The 19375-nt window shown below is 51.2% G+C and overlaps 3 protein-coding genes across 3 annotated transcripts; 1 reads left to right on the forward strand and 2 right to left on the reverse strand.

Moving 5' to 3' along the window:
* Nucleotides 1–4996: 4996 nt before the first annotated feature.
* PMZ80_008157 (uncharacterized protein) lies at nt 4997–7260 on the reverse strand (the record flags this gene model as incomplete). The annotated part of the gene is made up of 2 exons (XM_064876558.1): nt 4997–7170; nt 7218–7260. 2 exons carry the CDS (start codon nt 7258–7260, stop codon nt 4997–4999), a joined length of 2217 nt encoding a protein of 738 aa, XP_064727865.1.
* A 2321-nt stretch (nt 7261–9581) lies between these two features.
* On the forward strand, nt 9582–10344 carry SEC4 (GTP-binding protein; the record flags this gene model as incomplete). Its single annotated transcript, XM_064876559.1, has 3 exons — nt 9582–9611; nt 9691–9958; nt 10025–10344. The coding sequence occupies 3 exons, from the start codon at nt 9582–9584 to the stop codon at nt 10342–10344; spliced, it is 618 nt and encodes a 205-aa protein (XP_064727866.1).
* A 933-nt stretch (nt 10345–11277) lies between these two features.
* Nucleotides 11278–18902, reverse strand: TOR1 (phosphatidylinositol kinase- protein kinase tor1; the record flags this gene model as incomplete). The annotated part of the gene is made up of 2 exons (XM_064876560.1): nt 11278–18725; nt 18776–18902. 2 exons carry the CDS (start codon nt 18900–18902, stop codon nt 11278–11280), a joined length of 7575 nt encoding a protein of 2524 aa, XP_064727867.1.
* Nucleotides 18903–19375: the final 473 nt, after the last annotated feature.

Below are 19375 nucleotides of genomic sequence, written 5' to 3' on the forward strand. Positions count from 1 at the left end.
GAAGTCGGTGCCTTTTGACCTCGCTAGGTCTCTAATTCCTGTGACCTCACGACTTTAGCTAAGCTGTAAAAGTGAGATACGACTTCTAGTACCGTTAGCTAGCGTAATTGATGATAATTGGTTACTGAAGTTCTGAAAGTATAAGTTCTGAATGTTGCAAATCATCTCGACTGTAAAGGAGCCGCACCAGCTTCTCCTAATTTTGCTTCAATGGGCTAGCGCTGCTTTGGTCTAATCGGGGCTAGTGCCGGCGTACCTGCCAAGGCTGCTTAAATAGCAGGATCTTAGAGAGGAATGTTCTTGATTCCTGATCATTCTTGCGATCCATTATCACGAAGGCAGAAGCATCTCAAATGCATCTCAACTACCTGCTCCGACATCATGAAATATCGATCTAGATGATGCAAGTTGCAGGCCTGTTGCCTTTGATGAAAACACTCGATCTGTATGCGGCCCATCACCCTTGATAAGCAACAAACGTCGAACTCGGGATTAAAACACTCTTCACTTCATCAGAGCCTCGCACTCCCAATACCCTTCAAGTATGATAACATATTACTCACTGCTAATCCTGCTCCACGATGCGTTCCGACCAACGCATGTAAGCACCATGAGATGTTTTCGAGGTAAGCAAGGTCTCACTGGCGTGCTCCCGAACAACGTAAATGAGAATTCCGGGAAGCTCAATCTCCGGGGTGTCAGGCTCGAAGTTTACATAAATGATTCGGTAATGGTGGCTCTTTGCGAGGTACGGAATGCCTGCACCCAGCTAACGGATCCTGTCTCGTATTCAAACCAGCCTGTTTCCACGGACCAAGCTCGTCGACAGGCTGCGCTGAGCTCCTAGACCGAAACTTGAACGACTCGACCGCCTCCCAAAGAAATCTAGGGTCATTCCGCAAGTTACAATGATTGGCTAGTCTAGCCGTGGCACATTCGGACACAGAATCTTGCTGTTCGGGATCGTGGACGAAGCTAATTACCGAATGAGTCCGCCTCCTGGCGGTCTTGTAGCGGAAGATACGCTGGATGAACTTGAAGAGTTCGGATACCGGTGTTGCGCAGGTCGCGCAATTGGAGACGTGCGACGCCGAACAGAACGGTGCCCCAGCTACATCTTTTTCTGGCTCTGCAAGTGTATTGCTTTCCCTCTCATTGCTGTCAGCGATAGGCCACGCGACACGATATTGTTCAGGGAGAAGCATGGTCAGAGCGTGGCCCGTGCCTGCCCTGTGCTTGGCACGTGTCCGAGAGCCGCATCCCTGGAATGCAAAGCTGTGCGAACAATATTGCACTGCTTGATAGAGAAGCTCCCGCGTCCTCTCTGGACTGAGAAGTTCCATGTTGCTGTCCTACAACGACAAAGATAATGGTGCGACTACTATGGACAGCATTCTTGCTTGCGACACTTGCTGCGGCACAACCCATAGCTGTGATCTGCGAGAGCTATCTTTCTACCTTAACCTTTACCGAGTATACTACAATCTATACGACGTGGGATGGGTTCGGAAACCTGGGTGGAAATACAACGTCCATGACCAGCACGTCAAAGGGCATGACGGACGGTGGACTAGCCACCGGACGCACAACCTCTACTTCAAGCTCATCAGCCTCTGACACATATGAAACGAGCAATCCCATCACTAGTACGAGAACTTTCGTCCTCCCTTGTGTTACCTCTGCTGACCTACTTACCCCAGGTTTGACGTCGACTTCTTCGCGAGTGCCCACTACAACTTCGACGAACATTCCAACAACCTCAACTCTAGAACTTGCCTCTTCAACCACAACTACGGTATTCAGCCTTGCCACGACGACTGTTGGGACCAGTACCTCCCCCAGCACATTTTCGCAACCCTCTTCAACAGTCGTGACCACCTCGACGTCAACGGCGACAGAAACTGAAACTTCCGGCCTTCCTAGCACAATTCCGCGATCAACTACAAGCGCCGAGGGGACAACCACAACTTCAAGTCTTGTTTTTACGACAAGTACTGAGTCGACGACTACAAGTGCAAGTTCCACGACAACAACAAGCTCGGAACCTTCCAGCACCTTTTCGGCCACTTCTGAGACATCTACGTCTGAAACTACTACCACCTCTGACACAAGGACCACAGAGACGTCCAGCTCTGAGTTGACCACGACTATTGAGACTACAATTTCGAGCTCCGGCACAACAACCTCTGAACTGGTCATCATAACTTCCAGCACCAAAATATCTACTTCTACCGTAGTGGTCACTGAATTTGATGTATTTGTCGCGGAGACCTTTACTTCCGTCGTATACGAGTCCACCACAACCACTTTATCTACAGTCGTGGACACTATCACGGAGGTCGACACATCCACGTCTACCGTTTCTACAGACACAACCACAACCGTGCCAACTCCAGCAGGCTTTGCCCCAGTTCAAGACACGCTTCCTGACGCGTAATATGTCCCGCCTGCTGTACCTAAGAGGCGTGATATTAGCCAAAGGCAGCCCGTAGTTTCCTCGTATGCGAAACTTGATAGTCCGGCTACTCGAATCACTAAACAGCTTGGACGGGACGCGACTAGCCTCGAGCACCTCAAAAGGACGCTGTCAATAAGTACAAACGACTTCAATCATAGAAACGACGAGTGCCTCGACCGTCGTTACCACAACTACCTCTATATTAGAATCTAGTACTTCTAGTGCAGCCACTACCACAAGCTACGACGGACCAGTGACCACTATCGTCACGACAATAAGAACGACATCCACGCCGACCTCAGTCATCACCGCAACATTAACTATATCAACAACCACCAGCGTCACCGACACAGTCGAGATTACAGAAACCATCACGGACACACAGTACACCACCACCATCTCCAGCTTCGACGCCTGCCTCCCAAACAGTATGGCCAACTTCATTGGACCCAGCTCAATCTACAACTACAGACTCAAGCCAGGTGCCCCGGGAACAGCATCGGTTCCGTTTCCAATTAGTCCTAAGAATCTCTACCAATGCTGTGTAGCGGCCAACAGCAACACCATGGTCGATAGCTGGTGGTGGTCTAACAGGGTGAATGCCTGCAAATTGTTCGTGTTAGATGTCTGTCCTGGGCCAGAGGCAGCCTCGCCGAATGAGATTGTACTCAGTTCAGTTATTAGTCCGCTCAGGTACGTCGTTGGGTATGCAAATTGTGGGAGGCTTGTTAGTGTAGCTGCAACGGTGACGACGCTTGTTTAGAGTAGCTAGTCTTGTCTTTGCAATATATGTATCCCCGTTGGCGCTCTTTTTCACTGAATCTTGAGTGCAATTTCTGATGACTAGTGAACCATGTTAGATAGCATCAAGGGATCCTCGTGATGAAAGCGGGTGCTAAGCCAGCTCTTGACCGTCTGGAATAATTGTATATATATCTAAATACACGATTTGTTCTTCGCAATCGACCATAGGGTCTGGAAAATAGGGGTTCCCGTTCGATCACCCGTACTCAAGCCAGGCGCCGACAGATTAGTAGTTGGGTCGGTGACGACCAGCGAATCCCTGCTGTTGATTGTTTTTTGCTTCTTTGAGAGGTTTGTGGGTGCGGCGTGGAAGTGGGATATCAATTTTTAAAATTTTTGCTCCGTGTGGAGGCCTAAGGCAGCAAGGGATACCCGCAGTCACTAGCGCACGCTAGCGTCTTGGCTGCACGGTACCGGAGCCAGGCGCGGCGAACTTTAGCTTCACCTGTTTACCGTAGCCAACTCGGGGTGCCTCCCATTCACCTTCGATGCAGGTCGAACCTCCGTAACACCTTGACACGATACTCAGCATGACTCGAACCACACTGCCGATCTTTCACGATCAGGCAACACATGTAACACCCTCTCGCTAGGCCCACTACTCCGTGAGCACCGTCTCAATCATCGTCACCTGGCTTTTTCGCAGAAACATCACGTGCCAATTCTCTCACCTACTCGCTACCGTCGTGCTCTCAAAGACTAAAATCAAGCACCTAGAGGAGATCGAAGAGGTATTGGTACCCAGAACGAGCCCGTCCCTCTTGCTTTGGATGTCCCGGACATAGGTCGACTCCTCCATTCCTGTCAGCATTGAAATGTGATGATCAATCGGTTTATATCACACCCGTTATCTCCGCCTGTGCGATCGCCGCTTGCCTATTCGCCATATCGTCTGCAACGGCTGGCTGTCGTCTCAGTATGACACGTACAGACGCGATCACAGTATCTTGTTATCTTTGATGTGATCGCCCTTTCATTCCCCGCCAACCACCACAGTATGCGCCTTCCGAGTTCCCTCTTTGTGGCACTGATTGCTCCTTCCTCGTGAAGTTGTACCATATCTGTAGTCGGTCGCGCTTTCCTTAAGGGTTCATGTGGCTCGCGCTTGCTTCGCCGATGTACGATCGGACAGTTGCGCCTGCCCCCGTGATCAATGACCGAGAGTAGTTCTTGCCTTCTTTGCCATGTTCAGCCCGGTCGTCTACGCTCTTCGTCTGAGGACCGATGTGGTCGCACTCCCTGAAGAAACGTGTTATGGCTTCCGACGAAATCGAGAATTGTCACCGCGGGTTCTGTAGGGAACCTTGCTTGACCGCTTGAGCTGACCTGTTCGACAGCACTACCTGGTAACGTTGTGAGGTACAAAAACAATGACAAAAGTAGTATTGAATGTCGGTCATGAAGATCATTTTCATTGTACATTGTGGGTATTGGCAGACCTAGGGACAAGCTGCCTTATTGAGCCATTAACGCCTTGCTGAAATCATCGAGTATTCGTAATATGCTACATATGACAGTGATCATCACCCATCTTGCTGGTGCTTTCGGCTTCCCTCCTCACTCATACCGATGCGCCGTCAGGCTATACTTCCATAGCTTCCATCGCCGCTGTCGTAGCAGACCAGCCACGTTATGCACCCAATCTGCGAGTTCAGCCTCGTTAGGGTTCTTCATCTTCGGCGTTGCAGCAGTCCTCTTCACAATACTGTTTTCGGCGTCTTCCTGCCCACCCTCCTAAAGCGGCAAAAAGTTCACCTCCCAATCATCACCCCTCTCCGCAACCCGCCCAACAACACACTTCATCCGCCCCAACATCTCCGCACAGGGCCAATTCTCCTCCCTCCTATGCATCTGCAAATGATCCATGAACAGCGTCAAGTTCCCAAACACAGGCGTCCCAGCACCATTATTACTACTATGCCCACTCTTCCCCGACAACGTACTACTCGCGTCATTACCAACCGACCCATTCACGCCAAAACCATGATTAGCTGCACCACCCACACCCGTCGTCCAACCTCGTTGCTGACCCTCCGCAGCACAAAACAAACATGCGAACCCCCCAAACGTCCCATCATGTCTCCCCTCCGTCACAGTCCTAAGCGGAACATGACTCTTCGCCAAAAACACCCACTTATACCTCACACCGCCACTTCCCTCGCCTCGTCCATCCGGTCCAACCACCGCCATAGATAGCGGTCCACACTCTCGCGTCGCAGGGTCAAAGATCTTCTCTGGTTTCCCCGGGCGCCCCTTTTTGTCGGGTGGACCGGGTGTCGTGTGCATTGGCCCCTCGAAGAGACATTTGTCGCAGCGCCAGTAGGGGATGAAGGAGGACATGCCGACGGGGCGGTTGGCGGGGGTGAAGGCTTTTTTGGTGAGGCCGAGGAAGAGGCGGAAGGCGCCTTTGCAGAAGGGGTGGGTTGATCTTTCGGTGGGGAGGGTTAGGGGGAGGTTTTGGGGGAGGGGGATTGAGGTTGAGGTTATTGAGGGGGTGCTGGCTGTGTGGAGTCTAGGTTGAGGTGAGAGTTGTGGGTGTTGTAGTTGTTGTGAGGTATTTAGATGGATGTTCGATGACGATTTATGCAGAGTGACGAGGTTCGTGGTCGATTGAGGCTGTGACTGTGGTGGAGGTGCATGCTGAAGTGATCGATCAGGGTTGTACTGTCTTCGCATCTGGTCATGCTGCATTGCCCTTTGGACTTCTGGTGATAGCTGAAACGGCGGTGCTCTTGGTTCAGGACTTAATATCCTTTGAGGTGTTCCAGCATCATGTGCAAGTCGCGACTGGCTTCGTGGTGGTATAGGGACTTTCTGGCCGTGCATGTATGTTGGTATTCGCCCAGAGAGGTCGGCCTTCCTATTGGTGGGCGTTTGGCCAGTAGACAACTCGTAAGGAACAGGTGGAATAGGCTTTCGAGGAGGTGGTGCAGCAGGACCGCCACTAGCCTGTCGAAGGGCTTGTCGGGAGGGGCGATGTGGCAGCCTTAAGGGTCGAGGTTGGTCAGATTGTCTGTAATCCTCGGAAATATGTTCGAGACTGTTGTGGACGCCATGATTTGCTCGAGAGGCATATGATGTGACGGATTGTGTTGAGCTCCGGTCTATCAGGAACGGGCCGTGTTGCTCTGGCAGGACTGGGGAGAAGTCGTCAGGCGAATGTGTAGATGATAGCAAAGCACCATCTTCTGGAGATAAACAATGGGACGATGGCCTTCGCATACTCAGTTCATCCGAATCTCTTTCTGTGAACAGCTGACTCGTCTGCGACCAATTGTCGTAGTTGTCTTGCGGTGATGCATCTGTGTTGTGCCTTGTATACTGTGGAAAGTAGTGCTCGTTTGAGTCCGATCGCTTCGGCTGCCACTGTGGACTTAGGGCGTGCTGCTGAACGAATGGCTCTGGAGTTTTAGGCATTCTGCCTCCTGATGAATATGTACTTCTGCTGCTCGAGTAGTGTAAACCTGAACTGCTGACTGAAGGCACACCACTCATGTACTGCGAAGGAGGATTCTGAAACTGCATGCCTGCAGGATCCGAACGCGCCTGAGCCAACCTTTGCGACAGTTGTCCTAGGCAGACACCAGCATTTGAGCGGCAAGCATCTGAAGTCTCCTGCAATTGCCTGAAATCGATCTGGCTGTCGTCGAGCAGCACGTCCTGAAGCTCACCCACTAAACTTTTCAGACCTAAAAGTACATCGCGCAGCTCGACCTGCGCCTGGTAGTCGCCGAACAGGTAGGATTGTCCGAAGCGTTTCGAGTCAGCGTCGAAGTAGCCTTGTACAATGACTGGCCCAAGCGATAGCGATTTGAAGAGGTCTCTCATAGCTTCCTGCTCCTTCTTGCCGTCCTTTTGGTCTTCAATACGTCGCACCAGTTTCACCGCTTTGTCGAAGGCTGCGATTACTGTAGAGGTGTTAGTATTGGTCGATTAGGCTGAGAACTTGTCATACCCTCGCGCACCGACCCAGCGACATCGCCGCTTCGTGTAGCCATGATGCGCTATCTGCTGGTTGAGTTTCTCGGGCTGCGCATTAGTATTACATAGAGTGTAAGTGTTAGTTGGTGGGAGGTGGATCAAAGCAAGTTCGCACACGTGTTAACAAGGAGTGAATGGAAGCTGTGCGAGTGAAAGTGAAATCAGGCAAGAGGCATTTGCATTGAATCTGAGAATCTGCAGTTTCTGATCGCATGCATCTCGAGCACGAGCATGAGTAAATCGCATGAAGAGGCAAGGCGCACATCAGGTGGCTTAGAAGTGCAGGGCAGAATGCAACGGTGATAGGCGTTGGAAGGCAGAAGGGGAACACCTCGCCAAAGTCCCTGGTCGGCTCGTTATCTGGGAACCTTCACCGAAGCTCTCCACTACGGGGAGGCTTGTGCCTATTCGTCAGCCTCTTTCCGAACCTTCAGGGATTTGCCGTAAGGAGGATTCTAGCCGAAGCTAGGCTGCTTTAGCCTGCACCAATGAATTGCTTATTCCACGTGAATTCTGCACGACCGTTCAGAGCTTTCGGGTCTTTGGTCGTGAAGATCGACAGCTCTTTTGGCGGCAGTACCTGAGCAACCACATGATAGGATAGGCAATCTAATTGCATCACCTCGCTTGCTTCTTCATCTCCTTGAGCTTCTGGTTGTAATAAACTGCATTGTAATCAAGAAGATAATGTGCAACCTGCGACATCGGCACGCTTCGATGCAACCCTGTAGGGATATCGAGCAGAAGATCAGCACCGAGGCTCGACTATCTGATACCAATCTGAAACATGTCTGGAAGACCTCCTGAACGTTGTGAGCAGGGAGAAGCAAAGCACGATAGGGATGATAATACACGGTTTGGAGGCCTCTGTTTTAAGTATTGGTACATCATTGATCGCAAGCTGAGTAAGACTGCCAATCATTTAGCGTCCCTGTCCGCAGCCTGAGTTTTCATGACCTACAAGTACTGCATTCTTCGAGCACATGATTGCATCTCAACTCCTTTCTCCGTGTAGGATCTCTCACTCCTCTTATCCTCGAAGCCCATAAACACATTGAGTGACAGGCTTGAGACCATGGCTCCTGAAACGACTGGACGAGCAGATCATCAAAAACAGCCTGAAGCCATCAGATGGTTAGCCTGTGCGATTCTGGAAGGACACCACGATGGACCTTGACAGTCAGAAGTGGGTACTGATAACAACGCGATGCGCATCCGTATCTCCAGGAGATGAGTTCCTCAACCTTAGTTATTCGCGCTTGCCGTCTTCTCGCACTCCTCAACCTAACTAATCTGAAGGCCTGCTTGGGCTCGAGGCAGTGAAATGAGAGCAGCGTTCCGGTAGCTACTCAGATTAGACCCGGCTTACGGGCGGCGTCAACATGCTCCCTACTTCTCAACGTTCGGTCAGTAATCATAAAGCATCTCTTTACCGAAGTCATATTCATCGAGCTCAAAGAGCTAATGGCTGCAATGGCCCAGCTCGATCCTGCGCCATTGCAGGCAACTGCTCACAAGCCCAAACTGAACTACATTGCTGAAGTTCATAGGCAAAACCTCTTCGTATCATTTGCTGCAATGCCCTCGTCAATAGAGTCGTAGTTCGTGGACACACAGCCGCCGTCATGTGTACCCTTTAAGTTGCCAGTATCGGCCTACAGCATCCTGAGAATGCGAACGGCATCATCCGATAGCATCAAAGACAGTCTGCTCTGAGAAGCTCTCGAAGCTCATGAAGTGTAAATATGCGGTTAGATTCAAGAAGAGCTCGTAGATAGGGTTGATTTCAGTAATTTGAACATCCTTCTGGCAGGCTTGTTGCTTTGCCTTGGATGGCCATATCCTAGCAAGGATGTCGTTATGGTCACGGCCTTGTTGAAAGTGAGCTCGTGTTATTCAGGATGGCTACCAGTCCAACAGTAGTCATCTGATCAGGTTGACCTTCGACAGAAGTTGAGGTGTGGCGTGTGGCGTACGCCAAGGCAACTGCGCCCCATACGGCTCTTACCAGGAACCTGCCAGAGTTAGGTCATTGCCTGGACCTGGACCTGGACCACCACTCTCCACATCCCTCCATAATACGGTATTGACTTGACCACGTCCTGCTCGAAAGACAACATTTCAGATTCTAGAATACCACATTCAAACCGATACAGTGCTTCAACCAGGACACTTGCACAATCGGCCGACAATATCACCACATCTTTACCGCTTAGCCCGTCACACCAACCAGCTCGGACCACCACCACAGCATAGGAACTGCACAGGGCACGAGAATACCTTACCTTAGATCCCTTCACTCGGTCACAGACCCTCCACACCACCCCGAACCCTCACAATGTCAGGCGCACGCAATTACGATTTCCTGGTACGTTTCAACCACCCACCACCTCAACCTAATCCCATCCCATACGATCTCAACAATGTCCACTAACAAAGACCTCCAGATAAAACTCCTCCTCATCGGCGACAGCGGCGTCGGCAAATCATGCTGTCTCCTTCGCTTCTCAGAAGACAGCTTCACCCCCTCCTTCATCACAACAATAGGAATCGACTTCAAGATAAGAACAATCGACCTAGACGGAAAGCGCGTAAAGCTACAGATATGGGATACCGCGGGCCAAGAACGCTTCAGAACAATCACAACGGCGTATTACCGAGGAGCGATGGGCATATTGCTGGTATACGATGTTACAGATGAGAAGAGTTTCAATAGTAAGACTAGTCCCACCTACACTTCCCCAATCACAGCGGAATTGGGCAATTAACATATCACTCCAGACATACGAACCTGGTTCTCCAACGTCGAACAACACGCCAGCGAAGGCGTAAACAAGATCCTCATCGGCAACAAATGCGACTGGGAGGAGAAGCGCCAAGTCTCCACCGAACAAGGCCAGGCCCTCGCAGATGAGCTCGGAATACCCTTCATGGAGGTCTCCGCGAAATCGAACATCAATATTGAGAAAGCGTTCTACAGCCTGGCAGGCGATATCAAGAAGAGACTCATGGATACGAGCAAGGATAATGGCGCGCCGCAACAGTCGAGTGGGATTCCGGTGGGCGGTGAGAATAAGGGTGTAGCGGGCGGATGCTGTTAGGGGAGCATGGCGCAGTCGCCAGGGCCGCTCCCGTGAGCGTGCGATATTGATGAGAAGGAGAGAAGGCAGGAAGGAGCAAACGATGTCAGACCTCCGATCGGAACGGGCGGCAGAAACGCCAGAAAGCAAGGCCTCGAATTGGAGAACCGGGACTTAAATGGGATCGTTCCAATCCCTCGCTGGAACGGGGCAGGTGCTGCAGCAGGTGTCATCCTTATTAGGCAGTGGATCGTAACAGTCTTCTAGTCAAGGCGTTGTGGTGTCAAGTCAAAGTTCGAGGCATACGGGTATCATTCATAGCGAGCAATTTGATCTTCAATCGTTCTTGGCTGTCTGACCTTCCATGCACTGCCATTGTACCTTCAGTCAAAATCATGCATCAATTCAACTACGACAAGATCACAAATTCTCCCGACAAGACGTCCCGGCCAGGATATTGAAGCACATTGCAGGTCGAAACCACTTTTGGTCCCTCGGCAAGAAGCAGAGCAGGCTCGAGCGTAGACCACGACGGACAAAGTAAGTGGATCTGGCGGCAGGAGACACCCAGAAAGTGCGAAGTGGGAGGGATGGCATGATAGATCCATCATTATGCGGACGTACTGTACTGTGGACCGTATGAACACTTGTACCGAGGCAATAGAACAAACCACCAGTACGAAGAATGGTGTAAATCGTTGGACGAGACCTTCAGACCATTACGATCCCCAGGGCCCAGGCTCAACAGCCAGCACAAGCGCATCCGCATCAATACAGTGCAAGGTGTGCAGTAAAGCACTAAACATGGTAGAACGCTTCACAAGTAGCAACTATGCTTGGCCAGCCCATCCAGTCATCCTCCGCGAACGCCATGCCATGGATGCATCTCTGCCTTATCCCATCCCATACCATAGCACCCCCAGCTCTTTCCCCAGGCCACTGGAAGGGAATCCCCTACCAAAAAGAACACCACCCAATATAATGCTGACACAGATTCTCCACCTGCGTCGCCTGCACAATCAACCGATCAACCTGCGTCGCAACATCAAGTCCACCGCCTCCATTCATCCCCTGTACACCTACCCCATCAATCCCTTCCATGCCTGCTTCTTTTCCAGCGCCATTCGCACCCACCGCACCTATCGGACCACCTTCCCTCTGCGCAATACCAAGTCCAAGTCCAACCTTCCCCATGGCTTCGGTAGCATTGCCGTTCTTCGGATCATCCCGCAACATAGACTGGTACACACCATTCCCATTCCCACCATTTCCATTCGCATACCCGTTCCCATGACCAGGCCCGGTGAGACCATTCTGTCCATTCGGCAGTAAATTATCGTGATTCGTGTTTATGGGTCCGACAACGGTGTGAGTTCCTGTCGTGGCAGGATCCACCACGCCCGGGTTCGCAACCTTCACAAAGTCCCTCCCCGTCAACTTCTCCTTCACCCTAGCGAGTACCTGCAGCGCCCGTGCATTCTGCACCTCCTTCGCGTCCTGCCGCGTTTCATCCGGGTTATTCGGATCTGTCGTACGACCGAGTAACGAGCCACCCACCATCGCCGGATCAAGCACACTGGAACGACGATTCCGCCGTCCAGGTGGCGCACCGACTTGTGCGCCGTGGTTCAGGGCCGCAGTGCTACTATCTCGTTCATCCAGGTCCGGCTTCTCAATGATACTGGCTCGCCGCTCACTTCTGAAGTGCGGACGGGGCGGTGACTCCCGTGTATTCAACCTCCAATTCAGCAGCGGATCATGAATAAACGCTTCCAACACAGCAAGCAACGACTCCTTATTCTCGCGGATCACACGCATGACGTTCTCGCATGTGATTCGGAAGGAGCCCTCTATATTGCTTACTTCCATCGCGAATGTGAGCATTCGGGTGAGACGGAAGGGCACGCGCTCGGGATATTTTTCGCGGTGCATGGCTACCTCGAAGCAGTCGCCGAAATCGATGTGGATTATCTTCCCGGTTGTGCGGTCGAGCATTAGATTGCTGGGGTGGCGGTCGCCGAGGCCGAGGATATAGCCTACCATTGACATGACGCCGAGAGATCGTGTGTAGTTTGTTCGGCGTTCGAGCCAGGCTTCGCTGGATTTCGACTTGAGCCAGAGGACGCGGTAGAGGTCTTTTCCTGTTGTGTTGTCCATTGCGTAGCCGAAGACTTCGACTTTTTGCATGAGGGTTAGATTGTCGTAGTCGGGGGCCATTTGGAGCATGATTCTGTGTTCGATGTTTAGGAGGATGCGGCGGGATTCGCGGTATTCTTTGATTAGGTTGTGAAGAGTGTCGGAGTTGGGGACCCAACCTAGCAGACCGGAGTTTTGGGATAGTGGGATGGCTGGGAAGGGTTGAATGGAAAGGTGGCGTTTGAAGGATTCGGTGTCGTCGTTGAGGAGTGTATTGACGAGCCCGAAGAGTTGCATGACTCGTTCGTCTTGACGGATGTCTTCGTGGCCCTTGAGGAGAAAGGTGTATGTTATACCGTCAGAGCCTTGAAGACTCATCTTTCGCGGACGCTGTTTCGAGGGTATGACGCTGAAAACGTGGTCGAAGCTGGCAATTGTGACGATAGGTTTGCCAGATACATATTGGCCAGGTACTGCTAATTCGAGATCTCGAGCGTCTCTTAGTCGGGGCGAGACATACTTCAGATCGAGCTGCATAAGCTGCGGTAGCTGTCTAGCGATTTTCCTGAACACAGCATAGTACAAATCCCACGCTTGATTGAGGTCTCCGGCTTCTCTGGTCTTCCTGTAGACATTGCAGAACGCTCGTGCTTCAGCAAGATCGTGGCCAAAGGCTTGTGCGAAGGATACTTCCCGTAGAGTCTCTGCGCCCTTGTCAAGGAGGTCATGGAGTGGTGCAAGGGTGTTGAACATGCCTTCGACATCATCATCGCCGAAATAGAGTCGACTAGCTTCTTCCAGCCCTTCATGCCAAAGCTCATGCCACAAGACTGCGACTCGGATCAGCTCATGACTGACCAGCTCAGCTTGTTCAACAAGGACAGGGCTGTGTATCCGCATGCTGTCCATGATATGTGATGCAGATTGTGCCCGACGGGCGACGGCTGACTTCATGGCAACCGTCAACGGATAGACCAACGCCTGAGGGTGCACTTTGCCGACCTCAGCCAGCAGTCTGTGGACAGCCTGTCGAACTCTAGCGTTTGGTTGATTGATTCGTGCAATGAGTTGTGGTATGACCTCCAGCCATGTATCGATGATCACCGAAGTGAAGCCCTCACTGACAATAGCATTGACCTCGTGATGCCCACCATGGGCAAACCATAGAGTGAGTAAACGAAGTGTGTCCTGCAATGAGCTTGTGTTCGACAGCGCAAGTGACTTGAAGAAACCCGCAACGGCAGGAACAACATTGTTAAGGACCATGTGTTCTGGCAAAGACCGAGATCGCTCTTGGTCTGGGCCTGATGTGGTTGATGTAACCACTTCGAAGTTCGCTAGAGCGTAATTGTGCCATGCTTTGTACCAAGACTCGTTGTACTGCGTTGCGAGCTGGTATGAATTAATGATGTCCCTGACTGCGTCTTGTGCATGCGGGTTGGTCCAGTTGCCGCGAAGAAGATATGCTTGCCACTCTCCTTGACGTCGATAGCATTTCGCAAGTAATCTCGCTTGCTTCTCGATTTCGACCTTGTATGACTTCTGCATGGACAAGTCGCCGTTCATGTCGAGCCCGTTCATGCCGTTTGCAAGTTGTGTATTAAGGTCTTGAAATTCGTCGGCTAAATGAGAGGTGAAGTCTCGTAAGTGATTCAAGGCTTGCTTCTGATTTCCAGTCGCCCAGTTGAACTTCAGACGAGCATAAGCGACAGGTGGAGCTGCAGTGCTGGCCGAGAAGTCGCTGACCGCACCCAGCGATGCAAGAGATCTTTCTGCAAGGCCAATGCGCTCAGACTTGCGACACAAATTCGCAAACTTGATCCATATCTCAGGATTGTCTCTCGGTGTCAGAACCAAGGCACGGACTTTCAGCATTCGCTGCCACACCTCGACATTTGCTTGACAACCAAGTAGCCGCTTGTTCCATAGTTCTCGCAAGTCTCGTTGTCTTCTCGGCTCATTCTCAGAGAGCTTGTACTGGATGATTTCTTCGAGTTCGGCAAGCATTTGTGTGCGAACCACAACTCCGTAAGCACGATTGTAGGACTCGCCAATCGTAGCTGTTATCTCAGAGTTGACACCATCCCGAGCTTTGCCAATAAACTTCCTTGCGTCAACGAAGTTGTTTCGCTGGATGGAAAGTATAGCGCCAAAGAATGCTCGATCTGGCGAACTGTCCTTCATAACAGTAATGTAGCTATCCATGAGATCCCACTCACCGCGACCCCAAGCGGCAGCTGCAGCCAGAGCTGACATGTTCCGACGGTTGTCCTGAGAAGCATTATTCCAATGCTCCTGAGCGATTTCTGACAGCATTCGCCATTCGCCGAGGGCGTGTAAGCACCTCATTTTGCCCATCACAATTTCGAAGTTTTCAGGCTCGATGCGTTCTCGTTTCTGATATGCTGCTAGGGCTTCTTCCCATCTTTGAAGTCGCTCAAACCATGCCTCCTTAAGTTCCACTTCTCCATATGCTTGTGCCCTCCGCAGAATGCCGATGGCTGCGTCCGATTGTTGTAGCTGATTGTTGATACTGATAAGTGCCTCGACGGAATGACTGTTCTGGTCTTGTTCGAATTCAAGCTCTTTGTAATGAAGTGCTTTGGCCCAAGCATGACATTTGCCCGCGAATCTGCCGAGCGTTCGGATGTCGATTGGCAAGGACTTATCATCGTGCTCCATGAACTCTGCCAAGTTCAACAGGATCTGAAGGATATCGGGCGGAATATTCGCCGAGGTCAGTGCCTTCTCGATTGATCGAATGAGCTCCTCCTGGTATTGCTCGTACAATTGAGTCCAGCACGAGACGAATGCCGAGTTGAAAAGGTCCTTTGCAAGCGGCGGGTAGACTCCAGCCAATGTTGCACACGCTCGAAGAGCATGGGAAGGCGACTCTTTCAGAAGTTCGACGCTGAATCGGCGCATCCATTCTTGCCAGTCTTCTTTCGTAGATTTCTGTGACGTGTCCCAAGCACTCTTCAAGTGCTGCTGATTGACTGGAAGCTTGACAGCAGTAATATTGGCATAAGGCGCATCTTCAGTCGATGCGCCGTAGTCATCTGCAGTAAGGTCTTGAGGCAGTGTCTTCCTGGCCTTCAGTGCCTCGATCAGCCTGCTGTACTTTGCAGAACTGATTTGACCAGTAGTCGTTGCTCGCTCTACCAGCGGAATGAAGTGCACGAAATCCCGACCAAGATGCCAAATCAGAGCACAGACACAATCAAGTGCCGTATGCTTCAGAGATCGTTCAGCTGAATTTGCAGCGTTCTTCTCTGAGGAGGCTAATATGTTGGCCAGCGGATGAATCATCAATGAAGCATAGTCTGTGAGGTTGACGGATCGAGAAAGCTTGGTGAGCGTTTCTATGGCCGCTCGTCTGGCATTTCCTGGTGTAACAGGATTCTCGAATATGCCAACTATTGCTGGCACAATCATATGCATGTATTCCTCGCCACTAGCGCCAAATACAAGGAAGGTGTGCAGCATGCGGACAGAGCCATCGCGCCTGACATCGTTGTCATTCTCGATTGCCCCAAGCATAAGTGGCAGGAGATCTGCCAGCCATTTCTTGAATTCTCCCTCTAACGATTTCGAAATTGCTTCGACGAGAGAGAGAATGGTTGCTTGGACCTGCTTGTTGATATCCCAGAAGTCTCTGAGAAGTTTGATGATATCAGGCAGATGAGCCCGGATATGCTGTCTGACAATGTTGACCAATATCGCAAGCTGGTTGAAGTATTGGTCAAGCCTGCTAGTGTGGGAGCTTCGAATGACACTGATGAACGCTGGAATGATCTGACCAAGAAACGGAACGCACTTCATCCCAATGGTCTTGAATATTGTTACAATAGCGTCTATGACTGCGCTGTGATACTGTACAAGTGTAGGGTCGGCAAGAATGGTTTGCAGAAGAATATTGATGACCACCGTAGGGTAGTATTCCTCGTTCGAAGGTGTGAGGCCGGTCATAATTAGTGATACATCGGAGACAGGTGGTGCTTCCGTGTTGCTGTGAACGTCCGCAACAGTCTCGCTAAGCTGCTGGAACTTGTATGGGTCGAGCGCACCAAGCACACCTACGAGCTTGATCGCATTCTCGCGAAGGTCTTCATGTGCCTCGGTCTTGATGATATTGATCAAGATGACGAGCAAGTCGGGGTACTGCAGGTATGGCTCGATCACATAGCCTGAGTTCACAGCCAAGGCGCCGAGAGCTTTCATGGCAGCATCTCGCTTACCATGTGATCCAAGATCCTGAAGTGATGCAAGTATGATAGGCATGATTTGTGGTATGTACTCTCTCATCTCCTCACCGCCAACAGATGTGAGCTCTCCCAGTGCATTGATGGTAGTGGAAGCAACACCGGGATTGCCATCAGTAGCTTTAGGCAGGAGTGCATCGACCATTGGTTTGACATAAGTGCTCACCAAGGAAGTGGCATTTGTCACGAAGAGACCGATCAGTCTAGCAGCCTCCTCTTTCTGTCGAGCTGCATTGGCGTATTTGAGACCGGTGAGGAGGTTAACAAGAAGTTTTCTCAGTGGTGGGAAGACGTAAGCCGGATTGACCACCGTTAACCTTCCGATGATGCTGATGGCGGCCTCTCTGACAGGGAAGTACTCATCGTTGACAGCGAGGAATAGACATCGAACATTATCAGGCTTCGCGAGATGCTTGTCAAACTTAGCATCCAAGGCTGCAAGCACCACCATCCGGATACGTTGATCAGTATCACCAACAGCAACTGTGAGGAGTTGATCAACAATGTCGCCGACCACTTGGATAGCATTCGTGCTCGACTGGTGCAGAATAGGATCTTGCACAAATAGTTGACAGCAGGTCAGAGCTGCAGCTTCCCGTATTTCTGCATTTTCGTTGGTAGCATATCGTAAAGTGACATCTCTGACGAACTCATTGAGGTAATGTCCTGAGAAGTCGAAATCGCCTAAAGTCTGAAGTGCAAGCACTATGTCTGGGTCCTTGGTTTCGATTGGCAGACCCCCGTAGTTCTTGGCAAAAGATGGCAGCGGCATAGCTCGGTCCTTAGGACATCCCAAAGGCTTGTACGGCGAGCGCACAAGGATTAGACTCAACAGATCGAGTAGCTTCTCCTGTATTACGGGCCGAATTGGTGGTATGTGATGGGCCATGTCGTTTAGTGCCTGCACAAGCGGCGGCGTAAGACCACAGGCAAAGATAGGATCCAGCAGAGCCTCCATGTACTTGCTTAGTGTTTGACCGACGGCATATGCAAGCATACTGATGCACTGAAACATCGGTCCCTCGTCTACAGCGGCACGATTCTTTGTTTTGGCGCTCAAAGACTCCCTGATGTAGAGGATGATCCCGTCCAGGTAGGCACCGATGGCGCTTCCGACAGCTCTAGCGATGCTGCCAATAGCAATGAAGGCTTGATTCCGTTCCTTCTCACGCTTGAGCTGAGCCTGTAAATAGATCATGAATTTGTGAAGGTAGTTGTTGACGAAATCCAGCGGGGCATAGTCAGCTAATACAGGCACTATTCGAACGACCTGACTGCGGATTCGTGGTTCTCGGTGGTCTTTGAGTCGCAGGACATCTTCGCATGCGCTCCGGTAGAAGTCGTTCATGAACATGTTTCCTTGTTGCAGTAGCTCTTTCAGAATCAGCAACGAACCGTGGATATCGTCGACATTCGTGGTTGACCGCAGGCCCTCTAGTGCTCGAGTGTATATCTTCTGGAACCATTGTGCTTGGAAGGCCGAGTCTCTTGCAACCATGACACCAAAGCATGCGCTCACCGATTCAGCGGCTGCTCTTCGGATGTTGTCCTTCGGATCTCGAATGGCATTCCATATCAGCTCGAAGATCTGAGGGATGAAGCCATAGACGAGAGTCGGGGAGTTCTTCGCAAGTTCTCGGATGAGCAGCACAGCTGCTAGACGACGACTCTCTTGCTTGCTGTCTGGTTGTAGCCACTCGAAGGCACTGGTCATCTCAGCCTCCACAAGTTCTGCTGTGAATGCCCCTCCAGGTCTTGCCAGGTGCCCCAGGGCTTCGCTGGCTGCGTCAAGTACAGCAGCATCGTTGCTGCGCAAGGCCGCTCGCAGGTAGTTCGAGTATTTGGAGGCCTTCTGAGCTGCATCGATGGCATCGCAATGGATCAGTTGGTCGAGGGCATATATTCCGCCAATCTTATCGGAGACGTCTTGGGATTGGACTATGAGTTGGCTGAGTCGGTTCGTGATCTTGTCGTAGAAGCTTGCGAATCGTTCTGGCGGCCATTCTAGTCCACTGGTCAATGGGTGCACCCTCACGAATGCCCGTATGGCTCACCTCTTGACAGTAAAGTCACGAGTTCTTGCAGTTCCTTGGCTGCACGTTTCTTGACGGCGTCGTTCTTGCTGCGCAGTTCTGAAAAGATGCGCTCGCTGGGATCAAGTCCTGTTGCTTGCGATGCCATGATGTGCGACCCTCATCGACCCATTCCGTCCCCTGAACAGCTACCTACCTCGCAAAAGTGTGTGCAGGTAGGTGAGGCGCCCGTTTGTAGCCTGAAGTTCGGTTGACTTCGTGGTCACCAGACTAGTCGCGCGACATAACTTCCTCGTACTACAGTCCTCGCAGATGCGGGCGGCTAGTCACGGTAAAGTTATAATGTGAATGCCTCGTCCAGGCATCTACTCTGCCTGGTCTCGAACTATCTTGTGAAAGGTATAGAACCGTGGCATCGAGGTCAAGCTCGTCAGGGTCACTTGGATTGACTGTGCTCACCGGCTAGATCGTTCTGTGTTGTTACACATAGAAGAGAACTTCACTGCTTAAAGAGTAGAATATGTCCTTTGGAACACATCGGTATAAATTACATAGGAGCCAGATATTGGGATATTTATTCCTTACGACGTTGACGGTTCAGCTCATCAGCCACGTTTCAAG

The sequence above is a fragment of the Knufia obscura genome (assembly GCF_036327395.1).
Source record: "Knufia obscura strain CCFEE 5817 isolate CBS 148926 chromosome Unknown scaffold_10, whole genome shotgun sequence".
In the NCBI taxonomy this organism is placed as follows: Eukaryota; Fungi; Ascomycota; class Eurotiomycetes; order Chaetothyriales; family Trichomeriaceae; genus Knufia; species Knufia obscura.